The sequence below is a fragment of the Syngnathus typhle genome, linkage group LG7 (genome assembly GCF_033458585.1).
Source record: "Syngnathus typhle isolate RoL2023-S1 ecotype Sweden linkage group LG7, RoL_Styp_1.0, whole genome shotgun sequence".
In the NCBI taxonomy this organism is placed as follows: Eukaryota; Metazoa; Chordata; class Actinopteri; order Syngnathiformes; family Syngnathidae; genus Syngnathus; species Syngnathus typhle.
Window position 1 is genome coordinate 15,264,437 of NC_083744.1, and position 20,398 is coordinate 15,284,834.

General features: G+C 45.5%; 3 protein-coding genes across 6 annotated transcripts; all 3 read left to right on the forward strand.

Annotated features, from left to right (window-relative positions):
* The first annotated feature begins 208 nt into the window (after positions 1-208).
* Positions 209-5,932, forward strand: LOC133156772 (interleukin-17 receptor A). Of its 2 annotated transcripts, none has more exons than XM_061282713.1 (12): positions 209-1,275; positions 1,437-2,936; positions 3,025-3,049; positions 3,121-3,264; positions 3,334-3,452; positions 3,515-3,635; positions 3,864-3,911; positions 3,995-4,149; positions 4,229-4,303; positions 4,380-4,452; positions 4,522-4,617; positions 4,712-5,932. In XM_061282713.1, exons 2-12 carry the CDS (start codon positions 2,820-2,822, stop codon positions 5,443-5,445), a joined length of 1,707 nt encoding a protein of 568 aa, XP_061138697.1. In that variant the 5' UTR covers positions 209-1,275; positions 1,437-2,819; the 3' UTR covers positions 5,446-5,932. The 2 variants fall into 2 exon arrangements, with proteins under 2 accessions (XP_061138697.1, XP_061138698.1); XM_061282714.1 differs by having other exon boundaries at positions 209-1,271.
* On the forward strand, positions 5,464-10,859 carry zgc:136858 (uncharacterized protein LOC678543 homolog). The gene is made up of 19 exons (XM_061282712.1): positions 5,464-5,962; positions 6,031-6,103; positions 6,196-6,310; positions 6,369-6,543; positions 6,979-7,090; positions 7,292-7,398; positions 7,548-7,674; positions 7,756-7,876; positions 8,235-8,320; positions 8,407-8,534; positions 8,698-8,757; positions 8,948-9,011; positions 9,090-9,184; positions 9,312-9,440; positions 9,575-9,689; positions 9,768-9,905; positions 9,979-10,145; positions 10,267-10,349; positions 10,423-10,859. The coding sequence occupies exons 2-19, from the start codon at positions 6,046-6,048 to the stop codon at positions 10,616-10,618; spliced, it is 2,076 nt and encodes a 691-aa protein (XP_061138696.1). The 5' UTR covers positions 5,464-5,962; positions 6,031-6,045; the 3' UTR covers positions 10,619-10,859.
* Positions 10,860-11,172: 313 nt separating this feature from the next.
* cnot4a (CCR4-NOT transcription complex, subunit 4a) lies at positions 11,173-19,963 on the forward strand. Of its 3 annotated transcripts, none has more exons than XM_061284192.1 (13): positions 11,173-11,431; positions 13,142-13,365; positions 13,799-13,996; positions 14,097-14,182; positions 14,539-14,647; positions 14,719-14,844; positions 14,931-15,055; positions 15,141-15,347; positions 15,437-15,494; positions 15,593-15,845; positions 16,721-17,224; positions 17,481-17,705; positions 17,806-19,963. In XM_061284192.1, exons 2-13 carry the CDS (start codon positions 13,192-13,194, stop codon positions 18,138-18,140), a joined length of 2,400 nt encoding a protein of 799 aa, XP_061140176.1. In that variant the 5' UTR covers positions 11,173-11,431; positions 13,142-13,191; the 3' UTR covers positions 18,141-19,963. The 3 variants fall into 3 exon arrangements, with proteins under 3 accessions (XP_061140176.1, XP_061140175.1, XP_061140177.1); XM_061284191.1 differs by having other exon boundaries at positions 11,173-11,416; XM_061284193.1 differs by having other exon boundaries at positions 11,174-11,416; positions 14,097-14,183; positions 14,546-14,647.
* The last annotated feature ends 435 nt before the right edge of the window (positions 19,964-20,398 follow it).

Here is a 20,398-nt window from a genome sequence, read left to right on the forward strand (position 1 = left end):
AACATATTATAGCATGTTATTGTGCAGCACAAGGGCAGGCCTTGTATAGTATGCACCTCAGCGAAGTGGCAGCTCGGTCATCCTCTCTGCAGAGAGATCAGGTGCTCCAAGCATGTTTGGCGTTTGGGCAAAAGAGAATTTGGCTTCCGGCGCCACATGACTTTGGAACACAGTTTTAATAATCTGCTCACCAGACATAGATGTACAGAGGATGGAAAAGTCTACAGTAAATTTAAGCATTTGAGAGCCACTGTATTGTCCATTGTATGTGTTAGACACCGTGTGCGTGTGTTCCTGCTATGTGTCAACTGATACAGCCGAGCTCAGGAGAAAATGTGGCAGGAATTTTTATGGTCAACCATCTAATCTCTGCCCGGGCTTTAAAAACTGCTGTTCCAAAATCCCCTGCTATCCATTGGCATGAGGTGTTTATCCTTGCAGGCTCAAACACTTTATTGAGTCTTCTTGCCATTGGAGGTCGAAATAAATATTTGTACTATATTTTTAACCACATAGCAATTTCTAACTTTTAAAAAAATCGGCATAATCTCTATTGAAAATTGTGAGTCTCTTCAGTGCCATCGAACCCTACAAAATATGAATTTGTAGCCATATTTTAATCAAGAGTCACACTTTCAGGTTCAGTTTTACAAAACAGACACAGTCAATATAAATGAATAACAAGGTACATGTGTTAGAAGGATATCTGTTAAAATTAATACATTTCAAAAAAAATCCCACGTTGCTTTATTTATTATCCCATCCGAAAGATCCCCTCCTGATGGTGGCAGTAAATATACGTCATGGCTTTTAAGCTAAAATCAAGACCGCCGAAGAAGAAAAGGCGGAAGTTGTCGATTCTGTCCAGTAGAGGAGGTTGCGCGATTCTATAATTAGCATAACAGTTATTCCGTTTCATACGAACACCGTCGATGGCGTTTGATAATTAAAAACTATAAAGTATTTTTGTAGGTATAATTTCATCTCCGTCAACGCTTGTCAAATTCGCTTTAGCCTCGTAACCGAAGACTGCGGAAGTGGTTTCGATTGTTTAACAACACAACAGCGGTGCTCTCGTCAAAATGTGTAAAGTCCAAATGCTGAGGGCTTTGGTGGCCAGGCGACTAACCGAAGCCGCCGACGAGATATTTGGACTCTTTGAAAGGACGATAATGGAGTACGAGGAGGAACTGTGTCGCTCCAAAGAGGAAAACGAGCGGCAGCGACAGCTACTGGACGCGTTTCTCCGGCCCAGTGTGCAACAACACATCGTAGGTTTGTATTGTACCTTTCATTTTCGTCTCACAATGTGTTTTCACATGCATGACAAATCATTATTAAAAAGTACGTTCGAATGTATTTACCAGTTCTAAAAAAAATCTGTAAATATCTATCTCCACATAATACTTTTTTTGTCTGTTTATGGTGTCCTGCAGAAGGACAGCAGCCAACAGACATGAAAAAAGAGTTAACTCCTGAGCAGCACGAGTGGCACGGCAGTGACGAAGAGCAGAAAACACCGGAGCCCTGCCACATTAAAGTGGAAGAATTCTGGACCAACCCGGAAGGAGAAATTGGGAACGGGGCAGGTGATGATGTCAGTTCTCTGCACCTTCATCACAGCAACCCAGGAGAAACCTCGTTGGATGAGAATTTTCACAGTAACACAAACTCCCAAGGTCACGTCGAGAAGTTTCAGTGCGGCGATTGCGGCAAGACTTACGCTTCCAGGGCGAGCTTGAAAAGGCATTCGATGAGTCACACGGGCGTGACACCGCACAGGTGCTCGATATGCGCGAAGAATTTCATGCAGCGCTCCGATTTAGTCGTGCATTTGCGGAGTCACAGCGGAGTGAAACCTTTCGCCTGCACGCTTTGCTGTTGGAAGTTTGCCAAAAAGAGCAGTCTGATGTTGCACATGAGGCGACACACGGGGGAGAAGCCTCACCGTTGCCCGGTGTGCGGCAAGCGATTCAGACACCGCTCCAGTCTGGTGGAACATTCACACATCCACATCCAGGGGAACGTTTACTCCTGCTCTGTGTGCGGCGCCGGATTCTCGGGGAAACGCGGCTTGGTGGCGCACAGGAAAATACACAACGGAGAACCGACGCTTTCTTGCTCCCTTTGCCAAAAGAAAGTATCGAGCGCACGTTACTTGGCATTACACATGAGGATACACACTGGGGAGGAAATAAACCTGGAACATTCTCAGCAGTTTGATGACAAACAAACTTCAGTGAGGACAACGTAGCCTCGGGAGTACTTTTGATTCAACTCCTCAAACTCTGACGTCGATGTGATATCTGTGTATCATGTTCTTACACGACTCCGAAATTTGATGATGAACTTAAAATAACCTTCATAGCTGAAAGAATGCCGTTTAGGTTGCAGTGCATTTTAGGTTGCTTCTGAAATTGTAACTGAAGTCATCGCCGAAAGTTGGCCTGCCTGATTCAAATTGGTATTTTTCTGCCTTTTTGTTAACACTATTAAATCTATTTATTACTAACAGTGGAACCTTCAAAGGATGTTCAAATGTTTTCTAATCCGTTGCCTTTTTAGTTAATAAAGGTTTTGCGTTGGAGACAATTTCAGCTTGGGGGAAAAAAAAATGTTTGTCTGGAGAATGATAATCTGTGTTTGCAGTACGCCACGGTGCAAAATAAGCAGCCTTGAGCAATATTTCCTGTCAATGTGGCCTGAGATATGATTGTACCGATAACACCGTCCTTCCTGAGTACTCTTGATTATTTTTTTTCGCATTTCAAGCAAATCTCAAGTGTAAAGTTGTGCCACCAAATCTTCCTTCTTGACCGATGTCATTTATTGACTTTTGCAAGACCACAATGAACCTTGTGGCATTCTTCTGCTCGTGTTTGCCGGTTGCGTTCGCAGCGTTATCATTCCTTTGGATGCCCGACTGCGCCCAATCGGTGAGAACGCGAGCGCTTGGACATGATTCTTTCTCCACCTGAGCTTCAGTGTTGTTTGTGTCCTCAACCACCTTTTCTTCTTTTACAGGGACTCGATAGCTGCACGATTAATTGTGAGTGCTTAAATTTGTCTACAACCAGCTGTCAGCAACGTAAACATGGCGCTCATGTTTTCAAATGTCAGATAAGTGCACGGGCGAATACAAGGTTGTGCCCCGACAGAGTGCCCCCACCGCACCTGAGTGGGGTCTGGACTGCGTGGGAATTGGTGTTGACCACCGCGTGTACGTTCCCATCATGAATGTAACGTGGATGCTAAAATCAGACGGTGAGTAATATTAGATCCAGTTGCTCCTGACAGTTTAAAAAAAAAAAAATCATCATCTCTCCTCCCCAGCAAGTTTACAAACACTCCAAGGCTCTCAGTTGCATATTATTGATAAGCAAACCAATCAAAGTGTGTGCTTGCAGTTTACTTATAGTGTCAAGCAGCAGCTCGATCCCAATTTTCGCAAGGTAAGGAGCTTCGTGTTTAAAGTTGAACGGCGGCAAATTGGTAACTTTGTTTTCCTGCTTAGTGGACTTTTTCATTGTCCGGGCTGGTGGTGGAGCCAGGCCGAACGTATACGTTGTTAGCTTTTAATTTGCCAAAACCGGACGTTGGAGATTACGCCATCACAAAGCAAGTGACAATCCCAGGTGAGGTTTGAAAATTTCCAGCAACACTTCTGACTTGAAATCAGAAGTGGAATAGTTTGTCCATTTTTGGTTTAGTTTATTTTAAAAAGGGACTTGGTTAAATAAAAATGAATACAAGTTTCCCTCTTGGTGCAAAGTATTTAGATGCATCTGATTTTCCAGAGCTGGTCTATGTCATTGCATCCAATAATGAATTTCTATTTATTTGACCTTTGCTGTCATGATCAGGATGTGATGACAAAAGAATCCAAAACTCCCAGATGTGTTTGGAAAACGGTGAGTTCTTTGTTGTATTTAAAATACAGAGCCCAGGGATTGTCATCGTCATCTATTTTTTTCCTCAAATCTTCATATTCAAGGTAGCCTTTGGGATGCTCAAGTCACGACTGCTTTGTCAGCGGAAAAACATCAAAAATTGTTACTTTTTGTGGGCTTTGAGGTGGATGAGCATTCGGACATATACCAAGTCTCCATTCAGAGCGACGGCATCCATTTCTCAAAGAATGTCTCCAAGGTACTCGAAGATGACACGAGTATCGCATCGTATAGATCCGATAAGATTATATTAATATCTTATTTAATCTCACAAACAGGAGAACAGAACATCTTTAAATGTCACCTTTGCCTTGGATGTGTCAAAGCTCTTAACATGTCAACTGCTGCTAACGGTAAATTGTGTTTATTTATTTATTTTTTATCCTTCCCAGTGTATCAAAGCTTAATGTTTAATTATTTTCTTCCAAGATTAAGCCATTTTTCACAAGATGCAAAAATGACGGCTGCCGTCCACAGCAGATAAAAATCAATTGCTGTTCATGTAAGTACTGTTTTTGCAGTTCCATTACATTTTGTGACAATTTGACCCATTTTTTTTTTGTATGTGTAGATTTTCCACCACGGACTACAATGATAAAGGGCTCAGTGGGGCTGGTCTTTGCTGGTGTTTGTTTTGTGTATCTGCTCCGGGCCGCATCTTACAAAAGTAATCGTATTTGAACAAAATTGTGGACCCCGCCATCTTAAAAAATGCAATTGGCACAATCAGAGGCAATGATCAATTTCTTCCTTTCCCTCAGATCACGGCAGTGCGTCGTCATTGGCTGTCAAGCAACAACCGCAATATTTCCAAGTGGAAGAAAGAAAAAGAGTCTTCATCCTCTACTCCCTTGACCACCCACTATACAAAAATATCATTCTCAAATTTTGCGCCTTCCTAACAGCCAAATGCGGCACTGAGGTGATACTGGATCTACTGGATTCCACCCGACTGGGAACACTGGGCCGTCTCCAGTGGCTGGACTGGCAGAGAGAACGAATCGAAGGCTCTTCGGATAAGATCCTCCTCCTGTGCTCACAAGGGGTGCGAGCCAAATGGAGAGCCATGTGTGGAGAGAAACGGGTTCTACTAAAGGAGGACCTACGCTCGCCCGTGGGCGACATGCTCACTCCGGCTCTCGGCCTCGTCGTCCCACATCTGGTGCGCCACGCTTCCTTCGAGAAGTACATGGTGGCTTACTTTGAAGATGTTGGTTCTCCGGAAGACGTCCCCCCGCCGTTCAACGTCACAGTTCGATACAAGCTCATGAAGCAGTTCGAGGAGCTCTTCTTCAGAATCCTGGACACCGAAAAGCACGGGCCCGGGCGAGTTTGTCACATCGAAGGACTCGCGGAGGGGGAATATCACCGTTGCCCCTCAGGTCGGGCCTTGCAGGAGGCATTAGAGGCTTTCAGGGAGTACCAGCTGGAGCACCCGAGGTGGTTTGATGAGGAACGAGTGGAGGACTTGGAAGTTGAGGAGCAAGTCCTATAATGCAGGGTTATCTTTTCCTCTTTTTTTTAAGTGCACAACTAAAACAAACACACCAAATTCTCATCTGTTGAGTTGAATTAACATTAGGATAATGAGGTTGTCCTTGGAAATGTTTCCTCTCCATAAAGCCTCCCTGCATAGGCAGAGCTAGGATATTTTTTTCTTGGGGAGGCAAAGGATATTTCAGGGGGTCTGCAATTTATTTTTATTTTTTTTAACAAATTCAAAAAAAAAATGCTGAGGAAGAAACATTATCTTCCCTGGAAATGTGAAATAAATCCTGGAAAATTAGAAAATAGCTATTTTGCATATAGTGCAATTATTGTACTTTGAAGCTCTTTTTTTTTTTGTCTTGACGTAAATGGATGTGTTGTAACCCAAAAGACTTCTGGAGGACTCATTAACCAGCAGTTTTCTGTTATTGATGCTATGTGGCCGTGTAAACACTGTCTGGGATTAAAGTTCAGCCTCCTGGGCAAAGTTTCAAGCATTTTATTTTTTTGGGGGAGCAGCGGAGGTCAGTACAACGTTCTTGTGCGAATTACTCTTAGCTTATTGTCACTAAGTTCTCTTTATTTTGTCAAGGTGTGTCCACACAAAATGCTGAAGCGAGTCTCCGCATTGATAATTAGAAGAGGACTGTCAACATTTCAAAATGGTAAGAATTCTGTTCTTTCTTGTCCTGATTTTGTCAAAATGGACTCATTACATCCTACCACTGATCCAGTAATACACGATGACTCGTTTTAGACAGCGTCTTCCGACTTCATCCATCAGTATCGCAGGCGCTGGCAGAAAAGCGTCCAGTGGTGGCGCTAGAAAGCACCATCATCACTCACGGCATGCCCTATCCTCACAATCTCAGGTATTTGATAAGAAGTTTCTGTGTGTGATAATTACGTTGAGTAAGCGGATCAACGCAGCACAGCCAGAGAGGTGGAGGCCATCGTCCGGGACCAAGATGCCACCCCCGCCACTGTCGGGGTGATTGAGGGCAAGGTTCACGTCGGTTTGTCGATGGAAGAGCTGGACTTCCTGGCCCACTGTGCGGGATCCGTCAAGGTGTCTCGACGTGACTTGCCGTATGTGGTTAGCCAAGTAAGAATGCAACACTCAATAAATATAAAGCTTGATGTCTCGTATGCAATAGATGCCAAATGTACCTGGTTTTATACATTTCAGAGGCGGCCATTTTGCTACTTGTTGTCGACTGAAAATGACATCACAGTATCCAGGTTTCCACCAATCACAGCTCAGATTCAGATAACTGGTGAGCCGTGATTGGATGTGACCCGAGACCTGCCAACTGTGATGTCATTTTCAGTTGACAACAAGTGGCAAAATGGCCGCCCCAGAGATACTTAAAAGTAGATGGATTTTGCCTGTGTAATTCTTAATCTACAAACCAAACGTTCATCAAAACAATGTTTTGACTAGTTGGGCTGCATAGAACATATTAGTATAAAGAACATTTTATATTCCGTGACTTCCCACCACTGACCAGATGTGATGATGATGTATCATCATCTTCAGGGGCTCACTGGAGGGACCACTGTGTCGGCCACCATGATAGCAGCACAGCGAGCTGGCATCCCTGTATTTGTCACCGGAGGCATTGGAGGAGTGCACAGAGATGGAGAGAACAGTAAGATGGACCCAATTTTATTTGGGAGTACTGGAGTGTCCGTGGGTCCTTAATTAAAAAAACATCCATCCACTTTTTTAATAGTGCTTATTTTCCATTAGGTGAACTTTTGTTCTGAGCTAATCAATCTGTTGGATGTTTTCTATTTTTTTTTTTTATCATCATCATGTTTGCACATTAATAAGTTTGGTGTTTGTGTAGGTTTGGACATCAGTGCTGATCTAACAGAACTAGGCAGGACTCCCATTGCTGTGGTGTCTGCTGGGGTCAAATCTATTCTAGACATCGGACGCACTTTGGAGTTCTTGGTAAAAGCTTTGAGGAGACATACGGTAGCTCGTGTATTGCTGTGATTCATAATTAATTGTTAGTGTAGTTCCTCGAAAAGTCAAAAGTTGCCTCCCCCCCCCCCAGAAAATAAAAAAGGTAAATGCCAGTTTGTATTTTCCTTTATCAGGAGACACAGGGTGTATGCGTCGCCACCTACGGAACCTCAAAAGATTTCCCAGCCTTCTTCTCTCGGCTAAGTGGATTCACCTCCCCGTACCAAGTCTCCGACCCTGACAAGGCTGCACAACTCATTGGTGAATCAACACTTTTCAATATTCAGCTCAACGACCATATGATGTCAGAAAATGTCTTAACGGTCCCAAATTTGTCATTAGAGAGCGCTTTGTCGCTGGGTGTCCACAGTGGTGTGTTGATAGCCGTGCCCATCCCGCAAGAACACTCGGCAACGGGCCAGCGGATAGACCGAGCAATCCAGACAGCCGTGGCAGAGGCAAGGTGACAAATTTCAATTCATGAATGAAATGTACAAATTATGTTATGCCTTACATACTTTTCATTTTTCATGCACACATTTCCGGAATAAAAATATGATAAACAGAAAATATAACAATATTCACAGTCGCAGGCATACACTGATTATCCTCTGCGAAGAATGTTTCCGTGGTGTTTGTATATCTGTATTATACTGTCCCCAGGTGGCAAAGCACGCACAACAAAATTGACAATTTTACTGCGTAATAACTTTGTTGTCATAAACATACATACGATATTGTAGAATGCTGTTTTTAATAAGCGTACATGGAAAAATAACATTATTTAAAGGCTAATGCTCTGTATTTTTCTCCTCGCTCAGTTCTCAAGGGATTGCAGGAAAACATGTGACGCCGTACATTCTCCGAAGGGTCAACGAGCTGACGTTAGGAAAGTCCCTCCAATCCAGTATCCTTCTCATGATTCGTTTCTAAGAAAAAAAAAAACAGTCATCAATACGGAAGGTTACTGCTCCTTCATTTTTTTTTTTTTAGATATTGCTCTTATTCATAACAACGCTAAAGTTGGCAGCCAGATAGCTTGCGCGCTGTCAAAACGGATGAAGGAAGGAAAGTCAAGTGATGCATTACATCATCCCGCTAAACAATCTCAATCCAGTATTGTGAGTGTCATCTGATTCAGGTGTTTCATTCTAAGGAGATTTTTTTTTTTTTTACATGCCTGTTTATTTCCAAAAGTAATACTTTGATTGGCATTTAAAATAAATCAAATTTCCCTCTGAAGTTTTCAGGCTTAGCAACAATTGTTATTCTATTTTACCACAGGTTGTCATCGGCGGGATGAATGTGGATTTTATTGCAAAAGGAAAAACCAAAACACTTCAAGTAAGTTTATCATCTATATCACACATACAGCAGCGTTTCCAACTTTTATTGAGCCATTGGCAAACCAAAAGTGTAACAAAAACTTGATACACGTATATAACCTTATGTGAAACCTCTGACGTGATGTCATTTTAGGTCACTTCCTCTTGACAAACAAAGCTAACAGTCATTTTGTTGTTATCACTTTGAGTTTGGACAGACCAACCCAGGAAGCGTTTGTCAGTCGTACGGGGGCGTCGGCCGAAACATCGCCGGTTGGTTTGCCTCATTTTGCTCTGATGATGTGGAATCCGATTGACCTCATCTTTGTAGTCTTACTTGTCTTTTTGAAGATTGCTTGAGTCGTCTGGGCCATCGGCCGACGTTCATCTCAGCCACTGGGTCGGATTCTAACGCCGATGCTGTCTTCAACTACTGCAAACATATGGTAGCTTTTGCACAATTGCAAAACTTACCAAAATTGTAAAACGTTGCACTTGCAGGGATGCCTGCTTATGACAAAACAAAATGTTGATTTAAGTTTATGATCCATAAATAATTTTGGCCTGCGTCAGGACACCAGCGGAGTGATGAGATTGGAAGGTCAAAGCACAGCAACTTACTGTGCCGTGATCACTGAAAATGGAGAACTCAGTCTCGGATTGGGCGACATGGACGTTCATCAGCAGATAACGGAACAATATGTAAGCGCTTCTGATTGTACTCTGTAGTGATTTTGGAGGATTAGTTCAGAGGTCCTGTGTTTGAATCTCAAAAAATGACTAATAAGTAAAACAAATTGAAAATTGTCATCTGTCTTCTTCTGGTCTCCCTATAGGTGTCACAATTTGAAACGCAGCTTTTGTCATCTACTCTGGTGTGTCTCGATGGAAACATCCCAGCCTCCACCATCAAATATGTTTGCTCCGTCGCCAAACGACACAACATCAATGGTGCGCTTGATCTTCGAAAAGTGCCTAACATGGAATTTACAGCTTTTATTGACTCTGATGCGTAACCTCAACGTGCAGTTTGGTATGAGCCGACGAATTCTGAAAAAGCTTGTAAGCCCTTCCTATCTGACGCCTGGAAGTCGCTGTCCTACACATCACCCAACTTGGCGGAGTTGTGCAGCATGAACAAAACACTTGGCCTCCAAACGCCTGAGGGTAAACACTTGAAGGAATATAGTTTGTCTTTTGGATTAATGTTCAAGCCAGGATGTGCTTCGGTGTCCATCAGTGCTCCCAAACTCCCTGGAGCAGGTGCTGAGTCTGGCCGTGGCCCTCTCACGCCCCCTTCTGGAGCATCTCCACTGCCTGGTGGTCACCCTGGGGAAGAACGGAGTGTTGGTATGCGGGGAGCACCACGCGGGCTCCATCAACATGAAGCCAAGGAAAGAGGCAAAGGTAAGAATTTTACCGATTCAACCAACAAAATGCAAACACAAAAGATGACACAACAATGTCTGGATGGATGGATAGAAGATCATGCAAAATATTATCTTATTGTGACCATCTGTATTTACAGACGAGGACGCTGTGCGCTGTCCACTACCCAGCCCTGAGTGTAGCAGCACATGAGACAATGAATGTCTCAGGAGCAGGAGATAGGTAGAAAGTTAAACATTTTTGATGGTTAAAAAAAACAAACACAAAAGACAAGTCATCGTGGTCTTGTGGGCAGTTTTGCAGGCGCCTTGATGGCCGGGATCCTCCAGGGTCGTGACACGGACACTTGTGTTCGGATGGGTCTTCTGGCCGCGCGCCTGTCACTCGCATCGCCACATCCTATCGCTCCCGTGCTGACGACGCACTCTATAGAGCCCGACCGCTTCGAAAAGCACAGCTGGCCCACACGGAGATTCATGTGGATTGACTGACTGCATTTGGAGTTGGCACAAAATATTTTTGGATACTTTCAGTTTGCGTGTACATTCCGAAAACCATGCATGTTGGGTTCATTAACGCTTGGCCGAAAATTAGCTGGAATGGGCTTCAACACACACTCAATATCGACACTTGAGGACCAATGTGGACTTGTTCACTTACGGGTGCACTCACTTTTGTTGCAAGAGGTTGAATGGCTTATAAAGGACAGTAAATTTACAGTTTTCCATTCTATGCACCGTGGTTTCATTTCTTTAGTGCTGTTCCATGAGAGGATATAAAACAATAAAAATATTTAAAAATCTATGACAGGTGTATTCAGTTTTGTGAGATACTTTTATGTAGTACATAGGAATAATAATATTGGGTGTGCAAAATAATGGGCTATAATAATACCAAACATTCAAAAAATATTTTATTAAATGTTGATGAATGATTTTATCACAATTACAGCTTTTTGCAGCTGCGTGAAGTATACCAAAAACTCCATCCCCCAAAATGCACCGTTGTCATTGCGCAGACTCCGTGACGTCGGATACTACTCCACTCCCTCCTTCCTATTTTAATGCTAGCTAAGATGGTGGTTTGAGCGTAAATTGTCTCCTCAATACTAAGATAAGACAGGGGCAAAAAACACCTTTACAGCTTTTAATTAAACGGAACAACACATCTACGGTTGTCCCAAGTGACCGCTTCGAGATATTTTGACATTACACACACATTGGCTCGCAGTCCCCGCCCAATTCGGTGTGACTCTCTTGGAGTGGAATCCTAAGCTAAATACGGACAGGGTAAGTAACGCTAAGGTAAGCCAACTTGCTAAGACGAGCTAACTCGCCTTCACCCCCCCCTCCCAATCGCCAAAAGGCTCCATTTGTTAAGTCGCCGAGCCGTTGCTGATCCTCGAATCCGTTCGAAACCCGCCGGTGTGTCCCCGAGCCAGTAAGAGCGCTGTCAAACGTTTTATCCGCGGTCAAGTTGCGCCCAGCTCCCTGTTAGCATTCGTAGGCCGCGTCCGTAAGCCTCCGCCGTACGTCTCCGATGTTAGCATCCCGAGGCTAGCTGATGCTAGGTGGTTGTCTACAAGCGAGCTGTCAATATGTAAAGGGGGGGGAAACGTCACGTCGTGTCACTGTCAACCGTTTTATAAAGTAGTTAATATCAGTGTCGTGTTGAAACTCTGATTGCGCATGCACATTTTGGATGTTACCAATCTCCGCCGCCCACCCTACGGACGCCTTTTCCCCCCTCTGTCTCCCTGCCTTCTTATATAAAATCAGCTTCCCTTTATGCGAATGTGGCTAATGTTAGCTTCTCCTCGGTGCTGCTCAAATAACATCTGTTAAGAAGGTACCATTCGGAAGATGGGACACACTTTGCTCGTACTGTCCGCCGGCCAAACAATGGCTTAAGAACTGCATTGCCGTCAGCGCGGACTGCATTTGAAATGCTGCTGTTTATTTTCCTCCCCTTCGTAATGCTTTCTTTGGGCTCCACAAATCTTGATCGGTCTCCCAAGTTCTGGCAGCCCGTGTTGTCACATACTAAGTAGAGCATGACTGCTAACAACACGTTATTTATACACAATCACTGCCGATGTGTACGAGGCGTTAGGTATCGCTGGAGCAAACCGAGATAAGCACGACTTTATCACATCAATAGTCATGTTATGTGCTAAATTTGAGCTTGGGACCCGGTTGGATTGTTTTTGGGGCGTTTCGGTCAAATTTTGAGTTGCTTAACTGGGTCTTCATTTAATGCTGCAGGGCTCGGCTTGTATTTCTGAGGTTCCAGGCTCAAAACTCTGCTCTCAATCTCTGCTCTGGTTTTTTTACACCATTTTTTTTGTGTAATCCAAAAACATGCAAATTAGGTTCTCGAAGGCTCCGAATTGAAAGTGTAGTTTGTTTATGGCTATGATTACACTGTGTTTACACTTCTAACGAGAATCTGATACGTGTCACATATGGGCAAAAAAAAAAAAATCTGAATCGATCTCAAGTGTGAGCGTAGCCTATTTGCACAATTGGCTGCCTGGTGTATGTACCCCGCCTCTCATGAATGGATGGATTTGGTTTGAGGTAGCACGTCGGATCGGTGGTTCTCACGTTTGTGAAATGAGAAGTTCATAAGGGATATGAACTCCAGCTCACCTGAGACTCTAATGTTCGCAAGCACGGTAGAAAATGGATGACTTGACAAGATTTCCCAAACGATTGGTAGTTTTGATGTGACCTTGTGTGACCCTTTGCAGATGTCCGCCACTGCTTTTACGCCTGACGTCCCCTTTTTCACAGCTTTCCAGTGTCCTGCATTCCCCCTTCTCGCAAAGCGCCCGGTGGCTTTGCAGCTCAAGCTCGTGAATGTCAAACCACTCAGGCGACACCTGCAGTGGAACAGATAGCTATTGCGTTTAAAAGCAACCACGTAGGGGGACACGTTCGCGTCGAGGATCCGAATTGTGCCTCGCTACAAAACAGTATGGCTCGATTTTGAACTTTCTTTCCTCCTCGCAGCTCTGCGCTCCGTGACCGCTTCAACGCTCAGCACCACCGCGCGCCGTAGGATGTCCCATAGCCCCGAAATGAAGGACGACCCCATGGAGTGCCCCCTGTGCATGGAGCCGCTGGAGATCGACGACGTCAACTTCTTCCCCTGCACCTGCGGCTACCAGATCTGCCGCTTCTGCTGGCACCGTATCCGCACAGACGAGAACGGCCTTTGCCCGGCCTGCAGAAAAGTGAGGAAGACTCACTTAATAAACCAGGAATTGACTCAATTGAAGTTCCTTAAAATTTCAATATTTAAATATGTTTTGTATTATCCTGACTTGAAAGGCCAGATTTCATGCAAGCCTATGAAAAAATATGTCTTAGTTCCTTCAACTCAATAATATGCAAACAAATAGAACACAGGGGACTGACATCACTCGTTTCGAGGTTACCAAGGTTAAGTTGGCGTCGAGCATGCCTAATGTTTTTGTATGAGAGTGTTTTATTTATGGCCTAGGCCTTTTATGTAAAGTTTTACTGGAATAGTGACTTTACTACTGCATTAGTGGCAGACTACGCCACAGCCCGTCGCGACTTAAGCGTAAATTCAGCCAAACCTGTTTTAATGGCTGACATGGCAACGCTTGACTCCATCCTTGACGTTTGCTGTCTTTTCCGCAGCCATACCCAGAGGACCCCGCCGTGTACAAGCCTCTGTCACAGGAGGAGATCCAGAGGATAAAGAACGAAAAGAAGCAGAAACAGAACGAGAAGAAGCAGAAGGTGACGGAGAACCGCAAGCACTTGGCCAGCGTTCGAGTTGTTCAGAGAAACCTGGTCTTCGTGGTGGGACTCTCACAGCGCCTCGCCGACCCCGAGGTGAGCGCGTCGAACCGTGAGATGTGCTGATGTGAAATTAGCGTTAAAGATAATGATTGTATATGGAATGGGCTCACGAGTGTTTTGGTTGCGCCTACAGGTCCTAAAACGACCAGAATATTTTGGTAGGTTTGGGAAGATCCATAAAGTAGTTATCAACAATAGTACATCATATGCAGGCTCACAGGTGAGTTCATAGACATTATAGCATTTTGTCTTCTTTTCCCCCGCCCCAGACTGCTTTCATAGACTTGTATTCTGTTGCTTTGAATAATTTTGTACAGGTTTTGGGGAGTATCACCTTTTGGTCACGTTCAATCAAACTTTAGTTCTTCTGTGGTTCAACTAAAGACTTCTGTTAGATCGCTTAATTTGCTATGAGTCGTTTTGGTTCTCTTGGATTGTTATGCCGAACCAAAATGAGCAAATTTGCGAGACATTTTGAGGGACTTTCATTTCTCTTTGGAATCGCAACACTACAGCAAAAACTCAATGGTTGCAGCAGCTGTCTGTCTGATTTGTCTCCTCTTCATCCTTCTGATGGTCCAGGGACCGAGCGCCAGCGCGTATGTCACCTACGTCCGCCCCGAGGACGCTCTTCGGGCCATACAGTGCGTCAACAACGTGGTGGTGGATGGTAGAACACTCAAGGTAAGCGCCCCGGAAAGGACAGCAATCGTGTTTAAGTTGCTCTTATTTAAATTTTGACTTTCCTCCGGCAGGCTTCTTTAGGCACGACAAAGTACTGCAGTTACTTCCTTAAAAGTATGCAGTGTCCTAAACCCGATTGTATGTATCTACATGAGCTAGGAGATGAAGCAGCTAGCTTCACTAAAGACGAAATGCAGGTAATGCAATTGGTGATGGTGTGTCGTCACCCCGCTTTGGTTATTGATTTACATTGACTCTTTTTTTTTTAACTTTCTCTTTTCAGGCTGGGAAACATCAAGAATATGAGCAAAAACTCCTCCAAGACTTGTATAAACTAAACCCTAGCTTTCTACAACCTCCGGCATGTGGTACAGAAAAATCAAAGAGTAAATCGGGCTTAACGCAAAGGTCAGCCTTTTCTTTCCCCTTTCTGCCGTCTGCTTTTGTTGTGATGCCTCACTTTTTAAAAAAAAAAAAAATTGTCGTCTGACAGACAAAACAGTAGCAACGGTAAAGATGGGTGGCCCACGTTGTCAGGGCATAGCAAACTAGCCAATGGCCTTTCAGAGGACCGCAAGTCCCCTCCGCTGCTAGACTATCTGGACCAAGAGGGTCTCGCCTCAGACGGTTTGGATACAGACCTGGGTCCTGGCCAATGCACTGCCATGTCGCCCTTCTCCTCAAACTGTGACAGCAACAGGTAGGACGGGGCGACACTCTAGCGCCACGTATCACGAAAGGCTTTACATTTCTGGCGTGCTATTAATGCACTAAATCATGCGCCTGCAGTCCCAGTGACAAGGCTTCCGAGTCAATCGCTATGGTGAATGGAGATACCCTACAACAGGTAGAACCGCTTCAGAGAATTCTTTTTCCCCCCAATGAACGAGTTGGACAAGAAAACCAGCGCAATGTCCCTTTCTCTCTCTCTGTCCCCCCTTCCAGATAGCCGCAAGCGACTCCCCGTCTCCTCCTCCGGGTTTAAGCAAGCCTAGCCTGGTGGTGCCCATCAGCGTGTCGGATCTGACGGCCCGCTCGCCCTTCGAGGGCGCAGCGGCCGAGTCACAGTCGCTCTTCTCGGACAACAGCAATTTCAGACACCCCAACCCCCTCCCCAGTGGTCTGCCCCCATTTCCTAGCAACTCCCGAACTTCTGACTGGCCCATGACTCCGGAACCGCACAGCCTCTTTACGTCAGGTAACGCAAGATTTTTTTTCCTTCTTGTTTTTGTGGTCGTTGTTGGCTGGGACACACTTAAGTCAGCTGGAGGATCTGCGCAGCCCAATAAAGGTGCAGGTTTAAAGATGCTCCTTGCTGGTTTGTGTCGTTGGCAAATACCATTGGGACAGGATGAATTGCGTAGACTGCTATCACGCTTAGCGGTAGCTGAATTAATGTTGTCCTTGAGCGCACACCCCATTGACATTTTTAGGACCAAAGTGAAGTCACACGGTCTCTTTGGTGTCTCAAGTCTGTCATTGTGCTCATAAATTGACCACGCAAATGACTGACAGTTAACTGAGAACAAATATGATGCACCTATTAACGGCAGATACAATTTGCCGCGTGTGTTTCTCCATGTGCCAGTGATTGTGAAATACGTGAGGTGCTTGGCATTCTTCAAACGCTTGAATGCTAATGTTGTGTTCTCAGGGTCTGAAAAGTGCTCGAGTCTCGGATAAAGGCCAATGAAGTGCTTGGAATTATAACAGTTTCTTTCACAAGCTGTAGCTATCTGGCTGAATAGTTTGTTTGTTTGTTCACTTGAGGCGGAGAAAGGGACAGAACGTGCGTGTGTGTGCTGGAATTTTATCTCTCTCTGCTCTTGGGTCTACATTTGTTTTTTGCTTGTGATAATTGAGTATACAGAAACATACCTCTTTGTAGTCAGGCCAGCCAAAGCCATATCTAATTGGAAAATTGCTTTGCCGCAACCTCTGTGGCCAAATGTCAGCCGTAGTACACGACAGGGGAATCAATTAGTTCGCACAGGTCTTCGCTTTGCCTAGAGAAAAAGTGCTTTGCCGCTTCAGTCGTTCCTCCAGTAACATCCACGTTTGCTCTCTTGGCAGACACGATACCAGTGTCGTCGTCCACGGACTGGCAGGCGGCCTTCGGCTTCGGCTCGTCCAGCAAACAGCAGGACGACGACCTGGGCTTCGATCCGTTCGACGTCACCCGCAAAGCGCTGGCCGACCTGATCGAGAAGGAGCTGTCGGTGCAGGACCGGAGCCCCGCCTCCCCGGGCCCTTTCGTCCAGGGGATCAATCACGGGCCCGGCCTGCTGCCCCCGAACGGCAACGCCGGCAACTCTCACCACTTCCCCGGCGGCGTGCCCCGCATCCCCCAGATCCACCACAGAGCCATCTACAGTTCCTGCAGTTTCCCCGGCACTCATAGCAGCCAGACTAGTCAACAGCAACAGCAGCAAGGCAGACCCCCCTGGATGGGCATCCCCTCGCGGAATAACCTCACACACTTGAACCACTCAGCCAGTGCTGCCTCACACAGTAATTTCTTGGACCTGAATCTGCCTCCTCAGCATAGCACAGGTCTGGGAGGGATCCCCATCTCAGGTACGCCGCCCAAAATGCATTAGCGGCCCACTGTCCGCTTTTTAAGCTAAAATGAACAGTTGACACGGCCGTTGCCTTTAGATGTTTGGATGCGACACTCCTGACCACTACTAATGCCCCACTCCCTTTTTATCTTAATCCATCTCGTTATTGTGTGCAACCATTTTGCCACCCGCTGTCTGAGGACTAGAAATGACATCACAGTTGCTCAGGTAATCATGGCTCAGATGTTTGTGTGTGGTTTGCCCTCTTGCAGAAAACAGCGGCTCTATAGAAGGCCTAAATGTGAAAGAGTGGCAAGATGGCCTCCGAGCACTCCTGCCCAACATCAACATCAACTTCGGAGGCCTTCCCAACTCGTCGTCCTCTTCGTCCTCGTCGTCCTCAAACAGTGTTAACCACATTGGCGGTCCGGCGGGCATTTCGCACAGCCTGAGCTGGGACAGCACCGCCAGTTGGATGGACCCCGCTATCATCACAGGTTGGTCGGACACGGCTAAGCACACCAAAGGGCCGGCGAGCCAGTTCAGTAGGTGGGCGCCTCGGTTCTGATGCCTACTTTGTACTCCTATTCTGTGCAGGCATCCCGGCCTCGGCGGGGACCAGTTTAGACTGTCTCCAGGACGACAACCCCCCACACTGGCTCAAGTCCCTGCAGGCGCTCACGGAGATGGACGGTCCGGCCGGCTCAGTGGCGGCGCCCACCCCCCAGCCCCTCCACAGCGCCATCCTAGATGGCCACCTCCCCCTCCACCACAGAGCCGCCGCTGCCGGCTGGGCCCCCTACCTGCCCCCCGCCACAGCAAGCCCCGCCAGCCATTTCCACTCCCCCCCGCCAGGCTTCCAGACGGCCTTCAGACCCCCGGGACAGCCCGCCACAGAGTTGCTACAGAGTGCCGCTGCGGACCGCCACTGAATACAAGACTACACCCATTGACCCCAGTCATGATGTACCCCCGCCCCCTCAAAAGCGAAACACATCAATCTGCAGAGTATGAAAAATGATTAACAAAGTAACAACTATGCTTTCTTTTGGTCCACTTTTTTCTCTTTTATTTTTGATTGTGGCACACGAATGATCCATCATAACCTCCATCTGCTACCGTCACCACTTCTTAGACCTAGATGGGGGAGAGGGGGGACTCCAACATAGCACTGAGCACCCTAAAACTGACAAAAGATTCAATTAAGCTTAAGTGAGGGTCTTCTTTTTAAACATAACTAACCTAAAGTGTGAACCATTGTTGGACAGACGGCGCCATCAATTTTATATTCGGAGCAAAGCAAGCTGTGAATCAAGGATGAGAGTTGTCGCCTGGCGTTATTGCTTGCCGAGGGGCGACGCGGGATAGGCTTCGGGGAATTACAGGGCGCAGGGTATGCACAGGGCTCCCCGTAAGGTGGAGGGAGACACCAAAAGGACCCCCGGCTCGCGAGGCCCGGATTCGCTCTGCTGGGGACATTTTTGCTGAACCTCTGTATCAGAGGGTAGAGCAGTGCCCGATTGCTGGGGAGGGTCGTGTAAGTGAGAGGGGGAGTCCGCCCCCGCGGGAAATGGTGGCACATATCCTGAGCACGAGGGTTAGACTCCTTACTCACAGTGCCACCGTGTGGTACCTACAGTAGCCTAGCCCTAACATGGACGGCCACCAAGTAAATAGAAGGAAAACTCGATGGGAGAAGAGGAGGATTTAAGTACTAACTAGGGAGGCTAGGTTGGGAGCGATCGGCCCCTCGCCCCACCTTGTCCACCCGCGAGGGCTTAATTGAAGCCTTAATGGAGCGGAGAGAGAACAGGGTTCGGGTGCATGGAGGAGGTGAGCTCTCATGTCTATGATTGCAATATTAGAGAGGCCCAGACATGACATGTAAGGGATGAATGACACTTGAAACATGCACAAAATCATTTGTGGCCAGGAAATACAAAAAATCAATAATTGGGTATAAAATACGCACCAACGACTAATTTGGGACCGCAAAATAAACGTGTACATTAAGTACTCATTTGTGACAGCAAAGTAGATATTTGTGTTGGTGAAATACTGTGCCACGAAATGCTAATGATTTTGGTCCACAATGCTAATTAGATACCACGGGCATGAAACACTCATTTGTGGCTGCAAAGCCCTAATTAATGACAAAATAATGATTTGAACGTCCAGCTAAGCAAATGGAGTGCTCCTTGGCTGCAAGTCGTGTCACTGTCAATCTCCCAGCCCGGCATACCACCAAAAAGAGATCTCAAATAGTGGATACATAAATTTGATGTATCTTCTGCCATCTAGTGGATGGTCATTTAATAGTTCTGCATTTCATGACACTTTGAGCGTCTGTTCTTTATCAATCTTGTGACCACAGTTAATTTATTTCCCTAGCTGTCATGTCTGGGGGGTACGTTATTGTGTGTCACAAAGAAAGGTGCTGCAATACAAAGTACTGTAGTGGTGAATCTCAGCCTTTTTTCTCCCCATCATCTTGACTTTATCCCCTACCACCTTTCGCCTTTCTTCTTCTTTTCAAGTCTTAATTTGTGACCCTCGTTTTCCGCTGTCCCCCGTTTAACAGTATTGACTCACAATGATCAAAATGGGAGAAACTGCCACAGTCATGAATAGGGTTTTAACACAATGCCTTGAAGAGGAAAGAAAAAAAACGGAGAAATTGAGGCGCTTAAAAGGAAGTTAAACTGTCCTCTGCAGGTCTGCAAGATGAACCTTAAATAAAACAGAAAACTCAAAACCTGGTGTTTGTCTGCTGTTGTCATTTACAGAGGCCTATTGAGCTGTTTAATGTTGCCCACCAGAGGGCGACATAACACTCACCCAAGCCTGCTTATGACGTGTATTTCCTAATCTAGCCCGCAGAGGGCGACTCCACTGGCTTTTTATAGTTATCTTTAAAGAAATAACACATTCTCGTGTTCTATTTATACTTTATTTCATGTAATTATAAATATCTTATATAGTAAATTAAAATGTTTAATGTATGTGGATTAAAATGTATATATTATTTCATGGTGGTAGTATACGAAATATTTTTGGACTTTTTATTTACAAAATTAATTGAACAATGAAGAATCAAAACACTACCACATAAAAAAAAAATAAGACAAGAAAGTACGACTCGCATACACTAACCCGATAGCGGGGTCGTCATCGTTTCAAACAGGAGGAG

Bases quoted from the DNA above. Each gene is read 5' to 3' on its own strand.
- zgc:136858 (XM_061282712.1), top strand. From the start codon at position 6,046: ATGCTGAAGCGAGTCTCCGCATTGATAATTAGAAGAGGACTGTCAACA. The intron at 8,321-8,406 runs GTATCCTTCTCA...TTTTTTTTTTAG, and splicing joins AGGAAAGTCCCTCCAATCCA to ATATTGCTCTTATTCATAAC. The intron at 10,146-10,266 runs GTAAGAATTTTA...CTGTATTTACAG, and splicing joins AGCCAAGGAAAGAGGCAAAG to ACGAGGACGCTGTGCGCTGT.
- cnot4a (XM_061284192.1), top strand. From the start codon at position 13,192: ATGTCCCATAGCCCCGAAATGAAGGACGACCCCATGGAGTGCCCCCTG. The intron at 13,366-13,798 runs GTGAGGAAGACT...TCTTTTCCGCAG, and splicing joins TTTGCCCGGCCTGCAGAAAA to CCATACCCAGAGGACCCCGC. The intron at 17,706-17,805 runs GTTGGTCGGACA...TATTCTGTGCAG, and splicing joins GGACCCCGCTATCATCACAG to GCATCCCGGCCTCGGCGGGG.
- LOC133156772 (XM_061282713.1), top strand. From the start codon at position 2,820: ATGTCATTTATTGACTTTTGCAAGACCACAATGAACCTTGTGGCATTC. The intron at 3,636-3,863 runs GTGAGGTTTGAA...TGTCATGATCAG, and splicing joins AAAGCAAGTGACAATCCCAG to GATGTGATGACAAAAGAATC. The intron at 4,150-4,228 runs GTACTCGAAGAT...TCTCACAAACAG, and splicing joins TCTCAAAGAATGTCTCCAAG to GAGAACAGAACATCTTTAAA.